Source organism: Maylandia zebra, linkage group LG18 (assembly GCF_041146795.1).
Source record: "Maylandia zebra isolate NMK-2024a linkage group LG18, Mzebra_GT3a, whole genome shotgun sequence".
In the NCBI taxonomy this organism is placed as follows: Eukaryota; Metazoa; Chordata; class Actinopteri; order Cichliformes; family Cichlidae; genus Maylandia; species Maylandia zebra.
In genome coordinates, this window is record NC_135184.1 from 20,526,081 (window position 1) to 20,545,881 (window position 19,801).

The following is a 19,801-nucleotide window of genomic DNA, read 5'->3' on the forward strand; positions in this document are numbered from 1 at the left end:
AGTTGTCTCCAGTGTGTTGCAGCTTGACTGACACGGAGCTCCAAAGCAAACCCTTTGGCTTTTTCACTGGCTGTGTCTTACAAGTTGAACGCTTGCACACAAAAAAAAAAGTTTGGAGAGAGCAAAGAAAACAGTGAAATTAAATCTTTCCTTGATCTTATCACGTTTGACACAAATACTCAGCATAAACAAATTTAAACACACATCTCAAGACACAAAGTACTGAAAACACATGAAAGCACTAAACAAACGTCCGTGTTTTTCATTGATGCTCGCGTCCTCATTTTAGATATGTACCATGAATGGCGTGGACAGCTGCACAGCTGAGCTCAGAGAAACAAAAAAGGCAGGTAAAGTTGTAGCCTTTTAAAGAATGTACCAACTGGCTTGTTTTGGTGTGTGTGTGTGTGTGTGTGTGTGTGTGTGTGTGTGTGTGTGTGTGTGTGTGTGTGTTTCTGTTTAGTGGTGATAGCCAAAAGTCTTCCAAACCATCTATAGCCATGTGACTGACTAATGCCCCACTCTGTGCTTTTATAATTTACTGCAGCTCTGCTTTAGTCATTAAAGGGTGTGAAGGAGTGTTTATGAAAGGAGATATATTTATGATTTAGTGATCCAGAAATGCACCCCATCTTTAAAAAGCAGGTAGGAAACAACAAAGAAGGAAACTATGAAACACTATGAAAGAACTTTTAGTCGCTCCAAGGTGCTTTACGCCATCAGATTCTTTTTAACCTTCTTCTTACCATTTTTAGAGGTCCCCCCCCCCCCCCCCCCCCAAATGTATTCTCTGTAAAGGTAGTAAGATTCTGGGGGCTGATTTATTCATATATTATTCTGTTGTAGATAGGTGCAGATAAACAGTTTATCCATGCCTATGTTTTTAAATGCATTCCACAAATTACACAATTCAGTGTTACAACTGTCCACTTTTATGCGTTTATTATAAATAGTAAATAGTGCTATATTTTACACAAAATGTTTTTACCAACAAAACAGTTTTACGCCATTGTAAATGAAGAGTGTAAAAAAAGAAAAAAAACATAACGAATGAGCATTATGTAAGACTTACTGAAGCACTTACATGTGCTTGTACAGGAGGACGTGTAGAAAAGACACATGAAGACTAAATAAATAGGAAGTGGAAGTAATATTTGCAAGTTCCTTATAAAAAGAAAAAAAACTAGTTAAACACATGCAAAAGCAAAAATTAACTGTCAAACTGAATAATGTATTCACTGGCAGAGAATTTTTTTTTCTTTTTTTTTTGGCTTAATGACATCACAACTATATGTTCTATCATTCATCGCTTGATGACTTCCCCTGATTGCTCAGTGCGTACAACCCAAAATGAATGACATTACGAAGACAGAGTGTGTTTTTGAGGTTATAACTGGGGAACATTTGATGCACGTTCATTTACATTACATGAGGTATGACTGTATTGCACTTTCTTTGGGTTGCAGCGGATTCACAATGACTCCACGTGGCTTCAGTTCATGTGTTCTTGCTGGTTTTCCCGGTGTAGTCACACGTTGATCGCCAAAGAGTTACTTAATTTACAGTTAATATCATTTTCCATGACACGGTTTTGATGAAGACATTCTTAGAAGAGCAGAAGTTCTTATGAAGTCTACCTTAGCTTGCATCTCTGCTACATGTTTAAAAAATAAAAATACTAAAAGGTCTTGAGTGGAATTACTTCTCATATCCCCGCCCTCCTACTTTTCCTCTTGAAGTATGGTGAATGATCAGCGCTTGGTTCTTGGAGCATGACATGACACACAAGCAAAGCAAGTGTCGGGTAACAAGAGCAACCGTGCCTTTGGTTCTGATTATCCCAGACAACTACCTTCATCACTTCACCTTCATCTCAGAACGTTCACTTCTTGCCAAAGGAGAATGTCTGAATCGCTTTAGCCCCCACACTATGTCTTGCTGTCCTGGGGAAGTTGTCAGAGGCAGCGGCTGGTGGTGTTTTCCAGTGACAAATGTCAGCGAGGCCTGGCAAACCTCTTCTTCACACCACCTTGGGAGCTTCAAATAATAAAAGGCACCTAAGGGGAACATAAAAAGTTTATTTTATTTGTTTATTTTATTTACATACAACAGAAAATCTCATGGAGGTTTAAGTGTGAAATGGACAGTTAAATGTGAGACGTGATGTTGGTAGGGAGGGATGGTGAGAGCAGGTGGGAAAGAAATCTGGGACCCTTTGGTAAACTTCGGAATGAGAAGCTTTGAGAAAGCTCTGAGAATAAGTCTGGACATAGTTTGTACTTGGTGAGGTTGGTTACACTGCGCCGAGACAGAGCCTTAGCCTGGATCTCTGGCACTGCTTCACTGATCAATAACAACTCTAAATCTGACCTCCAGTGGGACACATGGTTCTAATCCGGACCTGCCAAGGGCCATAATCACCCCCTGTTAAAAAGCCTCTTACCCTGCTTTTATGCAGATACACGCCTGCGCACACATAGACACACATCCATTTGCCCCCCCCCCACCCCCCAGCTACATATGAGTCCCTCCCAGGACTGACTAAATTAATGACATCAAGATGTTGCCACTGATGGGCCAGTCAACATTTTGGTAGTGTACTTCAGATCAGGCCTAACAGCAGACCGCACACTCCCCTCTGGCCTGTCAAACGCACTTCGAGACACGAGTCCTTTCATTTTGGCGGCGATCTTTGTTACACAGGGGTCATTACATGGCTAGGTGAGCTAGACTGAGGATTTGATGGGCAAGCTCATCATACGCAGGGGTCACGAAAGGACAGTGAGTGAAAACGTGTGTGCTGGGATAAGCTTCGGGCCACGTGGATAGCCCGATGATGGTAATGTAAACTGAGGTAACCGCGCTGCAAGCATTCCCTAAAGTTTACTGTAATTTCAGCGCAGTGCTGGGCGATTTGAGAAGCTCACTCATCAGAAGGATCTGCGCAATTAAAGCAGAGGTTATGGTTTAGGCCTTTAAACAAACCTAAATCAGGTTGGAAGTCGGTATGAATTAGTGTTTTTGTTACAATATTATAACAAAAATTTAAAAAATTACATTGTACCTTGCTCTGACTGTACTGTCCATACTGGTAGGAAGGGTGGTGGTCCACATAGGCTGAGGAGGAGTAGGAGGGCGGGCAGTAAGACTGAGTGCTAGGCAGGGCGGGCATGCTGGTCAGGCCTGGTAGAGCCTCCAGGCGCTGGGAACCATGACAGCTAGCAGCCATACCACCATTGGGCTCCAGGCTCCCAGTCAATGGGGAAAGGGCAAAGTCACTCTGGGACTGATGTGGTACTCCACCTGGATTCAATAGGCCCATCACCTGAAGGCAGACAGAGGAAGTCTTGATTGTTTAGAACAGGAACTGGATTTAATTGAAGAGATTTTCTACTTACAGCGTGACCTTCAAAATAAAATATATTGCAAAGTAAATTTTGAAAAATCCCAAGGCAGTATCATACACTCATTTTATCCACTCCACACAGGTGGGCTGAAGTGTAAGCGCTCCTTCTCTCCCCCCGTTCACTGTCATAAATACATTATTACTAGCTTCCGTCACACATATGGTTCTCTTTATTTGGAATAGGAAGCTAACAGTGGCCAAAGCTTTAGCCCACTAGTGGAATCTGCTATAGTTCTTATGTCGTATTTGCAGAAGCAGGTTAATAAAAATATTGGAGTATTTTTCTCTCATTGTTTACACTAGCCAACTCGTAGCATTTCCTTGAAATTAAACCAACAAAAAAAGAAAGCGTCTAAATTTGCTCAGTGTTGATTTTAAAAACAAAAACGCTGAGAACGTGATGTTTATTTTTGCTTAAATTCTGCCTAAAAAAAAAAAAGCAAATTTCACTTTCACGCTTTCACTTTCCCTTAATCATCTCACTTTCTCTTGAGACAAAAACCACAGTGTCCTTGTGAGGGCGAAGAGGTCAAAGGTTAGGTGGGATTGAGGGGTGGGGTGTGTTTGCATATGTGTCTGAGCGCTACATCTCCTACAAGCATGCAGCAGTAGGTGTTTGCATGCGCACGTGTATGTGTATTAGCAGTTTTTTGCTCCGATGTCAGGGATGTAGGGGTATCAATGATCCACCGGGAACAGCTGCACAAAGGTTTGCGTGAGAGGCAAAGTGAAGTCATTAAAATGTCTAAAAATGGACAAAAAGGGAGAACAAGAATTACAGTCCGTGTAGGAGGACGCAGAGCCGAAGCCAAGAGCAAAACCAGGAACTGTCTAACTGAAAAGAAAAAGATAAAGAATGAGTAGCGCCAAGTGGTTTAAAAAACAAAGGCTTTCACAGCGGACAGTCAGTTGGCGCACACACGCACATGTATGCTACAGAGGCAGCTTCGAGGGTGGCCGTGGCTCAGGTGATAAAAAGTGCAGTCTTCTAGTGGCATGGTTGCCAGTTTGATCCCCAGCTTATCAACATACTGGACAAGACACTGAACTCCATTTAATTCAAATGGCAGGCCAGCACCTTGTTTTCCACCCTTGTTGTATGAGTCGTTTGTCAATCAGAAATGCACTGCGATGCATTTAATTGAACTTAGTTAAGATTAAAAGCTGCTATATTAGTTCAAACTATTTAATTTCTTCAGTTATTTTTACATATTTTTTCTTTTTTCCCCTTTAGTATTTAGTTTCCATTTGTGCAGTCTAAATATTTTTGAACACGCAAGGCTGATATCTCAACTTCTATTTACGTAGATTTCAAACAATACAATTCAGTCATGTTTTAGTAATTAAGACGTTTTATTTTTTAGTTAATATTTGATTAATAATGAATGAAACTAGGCCTTGCATGTCGCAGTACCTTCAGCCTTAAAGCTATTGTGTCTTTGGCCATGTGAGATCATTTGTATTGTAATGTAGCCCAGAAAAAAGAAAAAAATGAGATGACAAATTTCACACCCATCGTTCTTCGCTGTATGAAAAGTTTGGATGGATTTCTCACTGTTGGTATTCATTTACACTCTCACATCCCTCTCCCCCGTTCCTACCAAATTGCAGCTCAATATCCAATGAATACTTAATCTTAGATATTCCCCGTGCATGTTTTTGCTATGAATCTACGAATTGTATTTAAGGATTCCTTGATTGTGTCTTCATCCAGTTTTGTTCTTGTGAGTCTTTCATGTTCTCTGGTCTGTTATTGTAAAATAGATTTTGTTCTCAGACTGCCTGATTAAATTAAGATTTTTTTTTTTTAACATTTTTCCCCACGTGGTGTTTCTTTACAAAATAAAACATATAGTACACATGATTGTGTTGAAATGCATGCACCATGTGTGTGCAAAGGTTAGTTTGCGTTGTATTTGCATGGCTTTCTGTCTGATCTAGGTACTCATGCCCTCTCTGTCTCCAACTGAAACAGCATCAGGTCCTGGTAGTATGTGTCTGTTTTGAGGTTGTTCCGGAGATTAGGACTCGGGGGGGTGCAAATCCTGGCCGCTTGCTTCCTTGGTGAGAAAGGATTGCTTTGGTATGCACCAGATCAGCAGCGAGACACAGGAGAAAGGGAAACCACTGGCGTGAACGCTACTCCCAAAGCAGAGCTAACTGTTCAGACAAGAATATCATCTATCTAAAGTAAACCTTATCCATATCAAAACTCCACGGTCCTCTCCATATCTGGAGTTGAATGAAACCCCGAAACGTCTGAAGGATCCAGTAGAGTAGATCAGATATTATAGACAAATTTGGAGGTCAGATAAACGGATAAATCCAGCAAGGATTTGATACAAATTTGACCAAGCTACGTAGCTATATGACGAAACTGAAGAAGTAAAGTTTTCTGAGTGCAGAGAGGTCTTGAGGTATTAACTATCAATGTCATAGAATTTAATAAATTCTCATTTTCTCTGCCTTATTAAGTTAAAATCGGGAAATTAATTCTATCCTCATCTGAAATCGAGAAAAACGCATTGTAATGTACATTCAAACAGCTGCAATGGATACATAAATTAAAACAAATTAGCCAACAAAGTGAGTCATTTACATAAATTACACACCTTGTTACGAAGGGCTAGATTACTTCATTCCAATCAATTAAGACACTGGAACATTCAGTGATTGCAATTCCAGACTGAGAAAACATTCGAGGCATGCCGTCCGATTTGCAAGATGAGATGTCCGTTTAAATGCAGAGCGGCCCACTAAGGTTAATGTTGAAACCATCCATGAGGCCACAGCACCTTTGGCCTCTTTATTGGAGTTAAAGTCCATTGGTGACCCTGTGGGTGCAGGAAACTCAGCCCACAAGCATGAGCTCAGTTACAGGAAGGCTGCTACCAGCAAGCTTGCGTACCATTTACAAATTATGAGTTAGCAGACATGACTAACTTTGAATGCATTTAAAACCAGATGTTTCAGATGTTTGCCAAAGTGGTCAGTTATAGCTTCAGCCACAATGGTGCCACCTACTGCTTTCTAACTGTGCACCTCAGTGGCCACAACAAAGCTCTTCTTCTTCTTTTTTCTCGGTATATACATCCTCAGGCATTCACAAAGTAAGAAACCTGCCCGGAGCTGTTTTTTTATCTGAGCCTGACAGGAGTCTGAGATTCTCTCTCATGGGAATTAAGACTCAGCATGCATTGCATGTGAGCCCGCCACCCTTTGTGGCGGTTAAAAGCTCGTTTTACGCCTGTTAGTCTATCTTCTGAGCTGGTAGGGAGCCACTGATGGACACTGATGACTGTGTAATCGACCATAATTGTCTTTTCAGTTTTGATTTGTGTCATCATCCGACATCCGTACATCCTTCCTCACGTCTGGTCCTTTCTGCCCCTCCAAAGACTGACGTTTGCCACATTTTAAATTCATCAAGCTACCCGTCGGAATAAACAAAAATGAAAAGCTACCGAGTTCTTTAGCCTAACAAGGTGTCATCTGTGTCGCTGCAAAGCTGTCTATGAGGCCACACACAGAAGTGCGAGTGCCCGTGTGTCATTATTCCAACATATGGTGGACTTCTCGAACCGCAGCGAAGGACTGCTTCTTTTTTTGTTATGTGTGGATAGGTGTGTGCTTGTATTTCAGTCTAATTAATGTTTGTTTATGCAGAAGTACAATAACTTGGCGATAAATGTATTGCTGTGTATTTTAACAACAGATTGGCAGACTGACCTGCGGTGAGAGGCTGTTGCTGATGGTCGGGTTGACGGCGTTGGTGTGTCCTGCTGGGGCCACAAAGTTTTCTGAATATCCTGAGAAGCCGTGTCGACCAGAAGACAGGCAGTACGCAGAGCTCCCATCCTGGGAACTGGCTGAGGAGCTGAGCCCACTCTGGTGCACAGAGGTGGGTGGTAGAGGCTGCGGTCGGTGGACTGTGCTGGGCTGCTCAGAAGCTGCTGGATAAAATTAGATGAAACATTTTATTTAAAATCCGATTATTCTTATAAAAACACAAACATGTGCGATAAGAAGAAATCTGCAAAATCATTACTCAGGTATGCTCAGATTCATTCAGCTATGCTCACCTTGAGCTATAGAAGTCTGAGGGTAGGGGCTGTCTGACAGTTGATAGGGTTGCAAACCGGGCATAGCTGATGGGGGGAAACCACCAGGGATGAGGTGGTTGAACGCCATCAGTTGATTAGCCCCTGCTTGCTTCCTCCACCGGGCTCTTCGGTTACTGAACCACACCTGAGAGAGTAACATAGGCAAGTGTTTATTTTTCTCCTAACCCAATAGGGTTTGCCATCAGGCCAGTGAAGGTATATGTGCACATGCCAGGCCAGTCGGTGTGATTACAAGGAGCTGAACTGACAGAGATCTTAACATTTGTAAAGTGAAGTGAAATGACACACATTACTGCTTTGTGTGCCATGGCTGGTCGCTGGGTTCAGATAAGGCTGGAGGGTTGTTACGGTTGTTAAACCCTATAATTAGGAAACCGTCTTAAACAAGAGTCTATTTTGTGATATTTGATGATCTTAACATAGCGCTTTTTGAGGAGTTTGCCAAAAATAGGACACTGTTTTCACACACGGTGGCTGTAGTGAATCTGCATTTTGTCTGTCTGCATGTGCAGGGGCAAAGGGTCAAGGGTTTTTAGAGGAACACATGTCTAATAGCTGTGAGGAATGCGTGGCAACATCTCAAGGCTATTTAATGCCCATGTGACACAAAGTCATGACGGACTGACACACTGCTATACTGTCAAGATTCAGGTCTCCAAAACTTTTGCGTGCGTGGGTCTAACCTGAACTCGAGCCTCGGTGAGTTTGGCCCGCTGAGCCAGCTCCTCTCGCGTATAGATGTCAGGGTAGTGCGTGCGTTCGAAAGCCCTCTCCAGCTCCTCCAGCTGTTCTGCCGTGAAGGTAGTCCGACTCCGACGCTGCTTCCTCTTCAAAGGCAGACCCGGCTCGGAGTCCACATCGGAGCCCTCGTCTGAGTGACTGGCTGGGATCAGGAAACAAACTCTGTGTTAATTCGATATTCAGAGGAGTCAGGCTGACACAGAATGAAACACTGTAGTAAATACTAAGCTGGGGTACAATAGCAGGATCTGATACAATAGATTGTGCTGAGTGCAACACATGGTGCAGAGCCACTTTAGATTGTATCCTCCTGCTCCCTTAAACTCCTCAGTGGTTCCTGAGGGGATCAAAAGCCAGAGGCTGCTTGAACATGGATTAAAGAGGACTACATCTCTCTGGGGTATCCATTCCCTGGGACACTGTGTCTCTTCCAGTCTTAGCCATGCTGTGTCCTATGCCGATAGGGTCCCATAGTGAAAGGCAGTCAGCCTTTTGCAGGTGCTTCTTAATCTGTTTGTTCAGTTGAGGGCAGGAGAGAGCAACTGGGTAACTGGGAGACAGCCATTGGGACCTAATTCAGCAGAAGAAGGGAATCATTGAATGCTTGAGACCATAGACAACCATTTCTGAATTTTGAGGGGGAGGTTGCCCATCTATTAAATAATGATTAAGCTCCACAAACTAGCGTGACAGTCTTCCATTGTCCACCATTACGTGTGTGCAATCCCCCCCCCCCCATCATTCTCACTCATATGCACACTCACAAACATGCATCTGCTGCGCCTGAGCTACGGGTTTTCACTCGGTGAATGTAGACTGTGACAATGTGTCAAAAACAGATGGAAATAAGACAGAGTTGGAATCCACTTCCAAATCCACCCCAGAGGGACCCCTTAAAGCTCATGAGGAGGGTTCACTGCACCTTTTCGACACTCAAACTATGCAGCAAACACCTCTACGCCGAGGGAGACGAAATAAGTGGCTCAAAACCAGACGGACAGGTGTAAGCAGCAGAAAGGCTTCAGCAGAAGACCGAAGCTTGGCTATTCCCCCCCAAACAGACAGACATTCTCCCTCTGCCCTTCAGATTTAAAGCTTTAATTAAAAAGTGCCAAGTCAGACAACAAGGAGGGGGTGGGGGCTAGAGGCAGAGATCTCCCCTCGCCTCTGGAGTCTCTGGAGCCAAGCAGGAAATGTTTGTGCTGGTTGCCAGTGTGTGTCTGACCAGGCATTACACACGGATTTGGCCTGAGGGAATGCTGCTGTGATAAGGACCGCCAGCACACAAGATTCTGATGCTGAGAAGAGCTCTTTATTACATTTGGACTGAGGGTGCCACGTAGGTGTATAGGCGATCAGTGATTGGTTGGATGCTTCAATAGGTTTGGAAAGTGCAACTCTGAGCATGGGCTGTTTTTTGTGTTGTTTTTTTCCAGGTAAAGTTTGGCCTGAGACGCACTGAAGCACATTTTATATGTAAAATACATGTCCGACACAAAGAGAGACTTTGGATTAAAGTAAAACTTTGCTTATAAAAGGAAACTTATTTTGTATTTCTCTGTGCATTTTCTATAAATCAGCAACTTGAGGAGAGTACATCTCAAGATGAGGAAGCGAGCACAGCTATATCCAGTGCCATTACCATTTTAATAATGGGCGAACAGAGAAGGAAAGAAAAAAAAAGACAATGAATGACGGCAAAGAAACGCAAAAAATTCTTGAGGGAGGGAAGGCGAACTCATAAAACTCCTCAGAGGAGAAAGCTCCCCATTGGCATTGTATATCATGTTAACTACAAGGTTGGGGGTGGATCTCCTCGCCTGCACCCTTTTACCTTTTATTTCTGTCTTTCCTTCTCCTTTCCCTCCCTGTTTTTATTATTAGTAACTACTAAGAAAACAGTCCGTCACAGAGTGTCCTTAATGGTAAATGACAGTGTTGCTTTTGTCATCCTCTAGCATGCTCTCTCTCTTTTTCTCTCTTCCTCTCTCACTGTCTTTCTTTTTTTTTTGTGGGGGGGGGGGGGGGGGGGGGGGGGTGTTGTTATGTGGCCAGGCCTTTGTATCTTTGCAGGGAAAAGCCTGTGGCAGGGCTCTATTGGACCGATTACCACGCTCCATCTGTAGGAGCCATCAGGGACGCCCGGGCCCGCATTCAGGGGCCTGTCACCTGCCCAGCAGGGGAGTGGAGGGGGCTGAAGGGTGAGATGGGGGCTGTAGAGCCAGGGGCTGAGTGGGGGAATGAAGAGTGGGAGGGAGAAAGGGGGGGGGGGGGGCACAAAGGAGTCTGGAGAAGGGCTACTGAGGGCTGTGGAGGGGCACAGCAGGGGAGCACCCCTTCATCCCCTCCCTCCATGGCCTGAGGGGCACAAAGTTGGGGGATGGGGAGTTGAAGGGTTGACATGGTGAGGAGATGGGAGGCTGAAGGCACCTGAAGAAGATGATGGGGAAGGCGTGCTGGGTGCCAAGCTAAGGCAAATTGGGGTGCTGGTTATTCTTTAGGACCTGTCCCTTAAATCTCATCAATTTACTTCACTGCTCTTGTCTTCTGCTCTCCCATCATTGCATCTGCATCTTTGACTTTTTTTTTTAAAACACTTTCCTGCACTGACATCAGTTTTTAAGGCATGCTGATGCAGAAGCAGGCTTGTTCCCACACATTCCCTGCAACAAAACGACAGAAGAGGATACTAACCGCACAAAGGAAGGCCTCGACCTCCTTACTTAAACACCCAAATCAAATTTTACGCTGGAGCTAAAGCACCGGGGAGCTGAAAATACTCCATCGCTCCTCACAGTTTGGCTCTGGCTCTGACGGGCGTCCTAACAGAAAGATAGATTATTATCCCACAAGCGGAAATTGAGGTTGCTGAAGAATAATCCACGAAACAGTTGTTTCAAAAGAGAGCAAGATGTAGTATAATAAACTAATAAGAAGCTAGTTCAGATAGCAGAACAGATATGACTGTGTTTATCGCAGTTTAAGGAGCTCAACAAGTGAATTCAACAGGTTCCTTTCCCTGATCAGAAATTCAAGACAAAAAAAAACAAAAAAAAAAAAAAACAAGTGTATTCACAGACGAGCGTGCAGGCAGATAAAATGCAGAGGGCAAGGACAGTGCTGCAGACCCACCATGCAAGATAAACCCAACCACATATTGATCGAGAGAGGAGACTGACAGGCAGGGAAGATAAACTCCAGAGGGTCACAGATGTGAACTTGGGGAATGTCCAGTTCCATTAGCTTCACCTGCAGCAGGAGTGCCTCAAACAAGCCAAAAAAACCCAAGAGAGGGTTTCGACTGTTAGGAATAAAGGCTGCTCTTGTGTATTGCAGAAACTACCTCGGCCAGGGCTTGCCTTGCCAAGCATTCACCCCCCCCCCCCCTCCACTTACCCTTTCAAGAGATGTTAATATGAAGAGACACTGCGCTCATACATGCATATAAATTTACACACATGCACTTTGAAACGAGAAACAAACCAAAGAGGTGGAGAGAGAAGTGTGAGAGAGACTCAAAGTACATACTGAAGGAAGGAATAAAGTAAGAAATCAAAAAAGACGAGAAAGTCTCAAATGAAGAGGGAAACGAGGGGATGAGGAAACACAGAGGAAAGAGAAAGCGAAGCAGAGCATATGTGGCAGTTTATAGTCTCATCTTGATAGGGGCTGGCTTAGCCCGTCCTCCAGGGGCTGTTAATAGAGAAGGTAATTGAGCTGGTGACATGTGTTCGCAACACAAAACAAAGGGCAGAAGAGACAAATGAACTAGCTATTTGCCCAAGGAAGTAGATGTGGCCCTTTCAGGCCACAGAGCACAGTGCGAGTGGGCCACTGAATAAAATAGTGGCATGCCACATAGAGCCAGAGCGAGCAGATGCACTGAGGGAAAGAATGGTTAACTGACAGCTTATGGGCTCAGCTGGGGTTAACAGTTAAGGGGGAATTGGGAGTGAGTGGGCTGCTCACTTGACTTGCTAAAGAGCCCCCAGGAACCCGCAGCTGCCTGGGAAAAAAAAAAAAAAAAAAAAGGGGGGGGGGGGGGAGAAAAAGTGAGAGATGATGATGTGATGGACATAGAAAAAAAAATGGAGCGAATAAGCGGAGGAGGTTAGCACTTAACGGACAAAGAAATAGCCGGCAATATGAAGTTGAAAGATGTATCTCTGTCTAATATCGGTGAGGGTGACAAAAAAAGCACAAATGGCCCTGCGTGGCTATTATGTGTGCCCAGTGTGCGGTGGTTATTATTTAGTTCCACCGCAGTGCAGTTAGGTGACAGTTTCACGGTGGCATTTCCACCCTCGGGGCACGGACAAAGCAACTGCAAAGAACCCACGCAGGGCTGCAGCAACAGGCCAGTCTGCCGCACGTTCCAGTCACACAGAGACCAACCAGCAGAGCTCCCCATCAGCTCTGCCCTGTTAGGCAAAACAGACACCCGAACCAATTACCTGACGCAGGACAGCCGGAATATGGTTCTCGGATGCAGGAAAGATGTACGTGTTACAAAAAGAAGGTTATTTGTGCGTCATGGATCCTTCGGTGTAACATCCTGACACTGGTTTGTCCGTTGACAGCTTTTCCCAAACATTATCATAACCTCATTTCCTGGGGCCTGATAGTTTTAACAGTGAAGTGACCCCAGGTTAGCCCCTGACCTTTTCACACACACAGCACCGCAGTGGAGTCAGCCTCGCCACTGACCCTGCAACAAAACTGCACAGATACTCAGAGAGAAAAACCATCAACACATTCCACACTTTAATTTTTCAGACCCTACAAATGTCTATGATTTATTTATTTATTTTTACTTAAATGGTAGGAAATAAGCTGGAAACTAGAACACACATTTCTTTACTTAAAAAAAATGTTGTCTTCCTTGTTCAGAGTGAGAAAAAGAAATAAATCAAAACAGCAGCAGAGTTGCGTTGGCACGTCCGTAATGTGCAATGTGCTGGATGAAACTGCTTCACAAAACCTGAGGCTAAACAAAGTTAAGTGATTGACAACGCTGTCTGGCTTTACTCAATTAACTATCCCATTGTGGCTCTTCTTTGGAGAGTCCCCTCGCTCCCGACCCTTTTCTCTCCTCGCTCCTTTATCCTCCCCATCACAGACTTTTGCTTGGCTAATACTTCCAAGAAAATAGAGAGCTCTTTTTCTACTGGGGCTCCTCTCCTTGACCTTCTATTGCTCGATGCTTCTTTTTCAGTAACTTCACAGTGTCTTTGGGGTTAGTGGGGAGAATGCAGAGAGTACATCAGCGCCGAGGGGCCGGCTCAGGGCAGGACCCCAGCCCATTACTTCAAAGTTGGCCCGCATTCATTAATTGTCCTTTGAATTAATATTGGAGGATCACAATGTGGGTGCCAACAGAGAAAGAGGCTTTAATGAAGCATAGAGTCTGCATTCAGTTGCAGATCAGCCAGTGTGGATTTTTTCCATTCTTTTTTGGAGCAGGAGAGAGCGTTGAGAGTGGTGCCGACTAGCAAAATGTGAAAGTGCTGAGTATTTTAAGTAGAGTAGAAGGGCAAAGAAGTATCTATCCACCCATCCATCTATGAATTTGGGCTGTTTTCCCAGCAGTCTAACAGGATAAATAAGCATCATAAGCACTCTCAACACAGGAAAACACAGAGTGAGCCCCACATATAAATTTTTCCATTATCCAGCCCTGAGAGGAAAATGGAAATGTGGCTATAGCAGACATTCCTCTGGTTGCACTGAGGCCTTCTGTCTCCTGTCTCCTCCAAAACTCCAGTCGCATGTTCTACAAAATCTCTCTCTCTGTTTACAGTTAAGGGTTATTGCTATGTTGCCTGGATGCCTCTGTTCCCTGTGTGTGCCCGAAATGTTATCTGTTTATATACTTAGATGCCTCATGAGAGCCTAAGTTATGAAACTTGAAAATTGGATTAAAGAGCCTGTATGTAGCCGGCTACGTGCGGAAGTTTGTTATTGCAATAGCTTCTCCTTTGTTGGCGGTTCAGATCAACCTATATTACATACGCATTTCTGACCGCTTTAAAATACGGCACAGGCCTGAACGCAGTTGCAGACTTTCTGCTCTCCTCGCTCTCCAAATTTCCCCCTCATTCAAAAGCCATGCCAAAATCACAGGGAGCCAGTAACCCAGTTTATTTACACAAACAAAGTCCTACTCAGCTCCTTTGACAAAAGCAGCTAAATCTTTCATGTTTTGTCAGCACTTGATTCCTCCTGTCCCTCTGGCTATTTGCCTGCCTCTGGACAATAGAGGCAGGAGAATGGCAGCAGATTGTTGGAATGCACCTCAATGAAACCAATTATTACATGTTGACTGCGTTCACCATGGCAGATTTGAAAGAACTGAGCTCATTCATTTTGGCACCACGGGACTCCCTTTTTAAAGAAAAGTTATCCCTTTGACTGTTTGTATTTCTGAGCTTTCTTCCCCCCCGCCTCCTCCTTCTTCTTCTTCTTTTTGCCTTTCACCCCACTGCCATAAATGGATCCTGCAAGACTTGCTGCTCTAGCTTCGATGACTTTGGTTACTTTAATTAATTGTATGACGCTAAAGGCTAAAGTGCTAAGAGTATGGAGGAAAGGATGCTATCAATTAACACATCCCAAGAACGAGAACAGCGTTGCACAATTCAGTGTTCCTGTAAATATCACACACCCAAGATACAATGAGTTGCTTGACTGCTTTATTAACAAATATATATACACACATATATATAAATTGTAAACCAACTTGCTCAACCGTACGCGCTGTTTAAACTTTGTCAAGTCTACTTTCACTTATGCAGGAAATGGAACAATCAAACCCTTTCCCACAATGTTCCAGCCACTCACCAATGCCATTGGCCTTCCTGATATATACTTTAACCCACAAACCTTAGCAGTCCTTTTTTTCCCAGACAAATAAATCTAAATGAGTCAGCTTTGATCTTAGCACTTAAGGAAAGCCAACAATAGTGGTAGAAGAGAAAGGGGCAGAGAGCAACAGGCTTCTCTCTACCACAACAATAGCCTCTACAAACACCTACTTAATCAATATTTGGCCAGAAGACACTCTCTCAGTCCCCAAACCACCCTTTTCACATTCTAATGAAGTCTCATAAAAGAGGGGGGAAAGAAGAAAAACTCAACTACTTCCACAAAGAGACAAGAATGAAATTGTACTTTTCTCTTTAAAGATGATTGCGTGTAGGATGTCACCTATTTGGTGGAGAGAGAGAGAAAGGAGAAACTTCTATTTATTTGTTTATTTTGTTCTGACAATTAAAACAATTCCTAAAAATCATTCAAATTACATTTTAAACATATTTAAACAACTAGGTCTTCGGCTTGGGGCGATGAAGCAAATCAGGGTCAAGAAGAAATTATGCGTATGAAATCATAATTTGCTGGTGTATCCATCTACGATCAGAATCTAATCGGATTTTTATTTTGTATCCCCCCCCCCCCTTCCCTTACAAATGAGTTGAAGAAGTTTAACAAGCAAGCTGGCCTGATCAATACTGTGGATGTTCCTCGTCTGGTGGAGGGAAGTGCCCACAGTCACTCCATTAAATGTATGCGCCCTAGGCGGAAAGGAAAGGGGCGGACTTTTTCTGGGATGAAAGTGGAGAGAAATAAAAGGGTTCGGGTTTAATCTAGTGAAGAGTGAAGAGTTTCCCTGCGCTCGCTCGCTGAAGGCGTCATGCTCGCTGCGCAAAGACAAAAAGCGGCGATAAAAGCTCCGTGCGCAACAGTAACGGAACCGTTCGATTTGACTGGCGTGAATTTAACACATCTCCACATTTCACAAAACTGCGAGCCTTTTGTGAGCTGCGGAATGCGTTAACTCAATGTTAATTTTATTTTCTCCTCTTAGAAGAATTCCCGTCTGGTAAAATAGAACAAGAGTTCGCATTTCAACAGAAATATATTAGGAAACTCTGCATTATTTAGGCTAAAACAGCAGCATAATTACTCCTCGTGTAGCAACTATAAATTCAATCACGTCTCCAATAGCAACAGTTTCATTTCAGTCCTCAACAGGTCGAAAATCAACAGGTGATTGTCTGATTCTGGTTTCTTCCCTTTTTTTCCCCTTTGATGTGATTTGTTCTGTAAACACTGACGAAATCCTCCAAACTGGCACTTTTTTGGAGGAGTCTATAAACCAGGTCGCACTGGGCCTGTTGGTGTCCCTGAATAATTCATCGCTCATTGCGGGTTCATAATGTCTTCTCCCGGCCTTTTGTCAGCGCAGCTTTTTTTTCTCCTCCTCCCTTTCTTTCCCTATTTTGAAAGAGCCTGGCATTTTATTGTACACCACTGAGCCGCTCACTGGAGTTTGGCTTTTTTGTGCGTCATACCGAGGTGTGACTCTAAATGGACTCGCGATGCTTTGTGCTCAGAAGTTCATTCGCAGTGTCCGATTAAGTGTTTAAAAAAAGAAATAAATTCTCAGGCCTGGGAGTTACACAAATGTTTGATTTTGAAAAAACTATTTGTTTAACTCTCACAAGTGTATGCGCATGCGTGAGCATCTGAGATTTTTAAAAATTCAAACATTTCCAGAAAGTAATATCGAAATTATTATTATTATTATTCATTTTCTTTCTGATACAAACAAACGGCAAAGCACAAGCGGATTTCACCAGCCTGAAAAGCCTTGCTCATAAGCTACAGACAACAAAACCGACCACACACAATTAAACATTTAAAAGCCATAAACAACCAGATCTTACTTTTCTACTCAAATTCGTTTCTTAATTTTTTTTTCTTTATCAACATTCTCCTGGACAGTAACATGAGCACACAGCGCATTGAAATCATAAATGAAGAACTTACATCGATCTCCCAGAATGCCATCGATGCTGTGTTTCGTCCGTGGCTCGTTTTCCTCCATCGCCCTCTTCACGACTTCTTCATCCTCCTCCTCATCCTCACCAGCTCCGCCGAATTTGGAGCGCATGACGCGGCTGATGGCGCTCACTGAGTCAGACGGAAAAGTTCGGATAAGTTACAGAAAGAAAGAAAAAAGTAAAATCATTCTTTAAAAAAATACTTCATTATCAAATAATTAACAAAAAAATGTTCAGAATCCTTTACACCAACAAATTTTGCGCTCGTTTTTGTTGATTAAAATGATCCCATCACTTTTAAGCGGGGAAGATGAAATGATTTTTCCACATCGTTCCTTCCGGTTATAGTTACAATATTTTATAATTGTCTGTACCTGAGGGGACGTTGTTTCTGTCGCAGATTCCGTCTTTCAGTAGTTTGTCCCTAATTTCCCAGCTGAACATTCCCGGGTTTTCTCTCTTATACTCTTCGATTTTCTTGTCAATCTCTGGAGAAGCGGTTTGCTTCGGTGGGAAAAGGGAGAAATCATATTTTAAATAAGGGTTATATATATATATATATATATATATATATATATATATATATATATATATATATATATATATATATATATATATATATACACATATTTCTAGACACACGTTTTATTTTGGCTGAATGTCTAAAAAAGAAAAGGTTGGGGGGGGGTTAATATCAGCTGTTGAATTTTTTAATAACGATTGCAAATTTCCAGATTATTAAATCTGTGAGTTTAACAACAGTGAAGATTTTTATTTTGACGGGAATGTGTTGTCTGAGCGTGTTCTGAAAAGCTTTGCTGAAATAACCTGTGGACACTGGCTCTTGAATAATAATCAGACACAACCTTAGCCGTCCCGTCTCTCACCTTCGGCTTGCTGCCTCCGATGGCCCCCGGTCTGATAGAACCCGTCTCCTGGTACCGGCAGAGAATTTTGGAGACGCAGCCGTGGGACACCCGCAGCTGACGGGAGATGACGCACGGCCGGATACCGTGATGGGCCATCTCCACTATTTTATGTCGAATGTGGTTGGGAAGAGGTCTGCCGTTTATGAAGACACCACCGAGCTGGTTGACCCGACCCTGTCCTAACGGAGTCGAGACTATAGACAACAAGAGGTTTAGTTTGTGAAACACCTGAAAACTAGACAACTTGCCTCTTATCTTTTCAGCAAAACACTTTGGAAACTGTATATGTATAAAATAAATAAACAAACAACAACTCCTCACAACTCTCATGTGACAGGCTATGTTGGAATAAGAGCAGTGAAATATGTAAAAGCATTTATAAAATATATATTGGCCAGCTGGACAACTGTGTTATTAAACACATCGTTTTTTAAAGGTTACATTTAGACACAAAAACTACACTTATGCTTAAATAGTAGGCATAAAATAGACATGAAATATTACAAATTCAAAACCAATCACCATATAGCGCAGTCAGACTTTCTCTCCAGTAACAGACATTTAAAGTCAAGTTTTTGTTTTTCGTTTTGTTTTGTTTATTTTTGGTTTTGGTTTTTTACAGTTTTAAAGATGTTCCGCAGTCACTTTTTCCACCTTTGCTCAAGTTTTTTTGCTTTAAGTTGAAGTTTAGTTTTAGATGTGCGAGCAGTAGCAGCTGGATGAGGTTTCTTACCTTCTAGAGAGTATCCTCCTCGCGGGTAATTCTGATGGGGAGTCGGCCTCATCATCCTCGGTAAACCTCCTGCAAGTGCTGTCATGTTTCCTGACTTTCTGTCAGGTCGCTTCACACGTTTAACGTAGCTACCTTGGTAGATTTTAATCCAACAAGACGCTCCTTCTTTTGTTAGTTTAGACGCCCTCTTTGCATTCGTTGAGTAACAGGTTGCCTCGACCGCAGCGCACCGAATTCCTCATAAGAGTTACTGGTTGCTTTCCGGTGATCGATGTGGGCTGAGGGGTGAGTTTAAATCAAAGTGCTGGTTGCCCTGGCAGTCCTGCGGGGACTATGAAGATGCTGTGCGAGGATGGATTGAAGTTAAACATTTTATCTGTGCTCGCTGTCCCCTCTGACTCTACCGCGCGCATGCTGATTGGTCAAAGATCCGGACGTTCAGGGCCAGGGGGAGCTGTGTGATTGGACGTCGGGCCCTCTCTTGTCTTTGGACTGACCTCACGAGGTCAGCTTGTCACGTCACAGGCTTCTGTGCGTGAAACTTCTCACAGCGAGAGCAACTCTTAACAAAACAAATTCACCAGATCTGTTCGATTAATAGTTCTTGCCTGGCTCTGCTGAGATGATGATGCCACTGCTGGGCCTCAAATGAACAGCGCGAGACGATTAGCCTACAGAAGCAGCTCGACTGCGGTTAGATTTTACAAATCTGACGATTCTTTTTGAAGTCATCTAAGTTTTCTGCTACCTTGAGAGTTCGCAATGAGTACTTTAAAATCAAATCAGTTAACACAGTCAATCATAACCTTATTTCAACAAAAAACACATTTTTTTATACATATAGATATTTTTATGGACATTTTCTTGGTGTTGTTGTTATTATAGAAGGGGGAGTCTAGTTGGGTTTTTTTTTTTTTTATCTTTTTCTAGGAGTTTCTTCACATACACCGTAATAAGCTCTAATAAGTTATAAGTTGTCATGTAATCGTTGCAGTAATTTAACAATGAATGCAGCGCGGAGCAGT

At 43.1% G+C, this 19,801-nt stretch overlaps 1 protein-coding gene across 2 annotated transcripts; it reads right to left on the reverse strand.

The window, feature by feature from the left end:
• Positions 1–804: 804 nt before the first annotated feature.
• Positions 805–19,109, reverse strand: pax3a (paired box 3a). Of its 2 annotated transcripts, none has more exons than XM_024799090.2 (9): positions 18,777–19,109; positions 18,002–18,237; positions 17,489–17,618; positions 17,101–17,244; positions 8,214–8,413; positions 7,489–7,654; positions 7,136–7,356; positions 3,065–3,325; positions 805–2,057 (listed from the first exon to the last, which is right to left on the reverse strand). In XM_024799090.2, the coding sequence occupies exons 1-9, from the start codon at positions 18,859–18,861 to the stop codon at positions 2,040–2,042; spliced, it is 1,461 nt and encodes a 486-aa protein (XP_024654858.2). In that variant the 5' UTR covers positions 18,862–19,109; the 3' UTR covers positions 805–2,039. The 2 variants fall into 2 exon arrangements, with proteins under 2 accessions (XP_024654858.2, XP_024654857.2); XM_024799089.2 differs by having other exon boundaries at positions 7,136–7,359.
• Positions 19,110–19,801: the final 692 nt, after the last annotated feature.

Coding starts and splice junctions, on each gene's coding strand:
- pax3a (XM_024799089.2), bottom strand. CDS start 18,861: ATGACAGCACTTGCAGGAGGTTTACCGAGGATGATGAGGCCGACTCCC. Junction 17,245..17,488: donor CAGAAACAACGTCCCCTCAG/GTACAGACAATT, acceptor CGTCTGACTCAG/TGAGCGCCATCAGCCGCGTC. Junction 7,655..8,213: donor TCACCGAGGCTCGAGTTCAG/GTTAGACCCACG, acceptor TTACTCTCTCAG/GTGTGGTTCAGTAACCGAAG.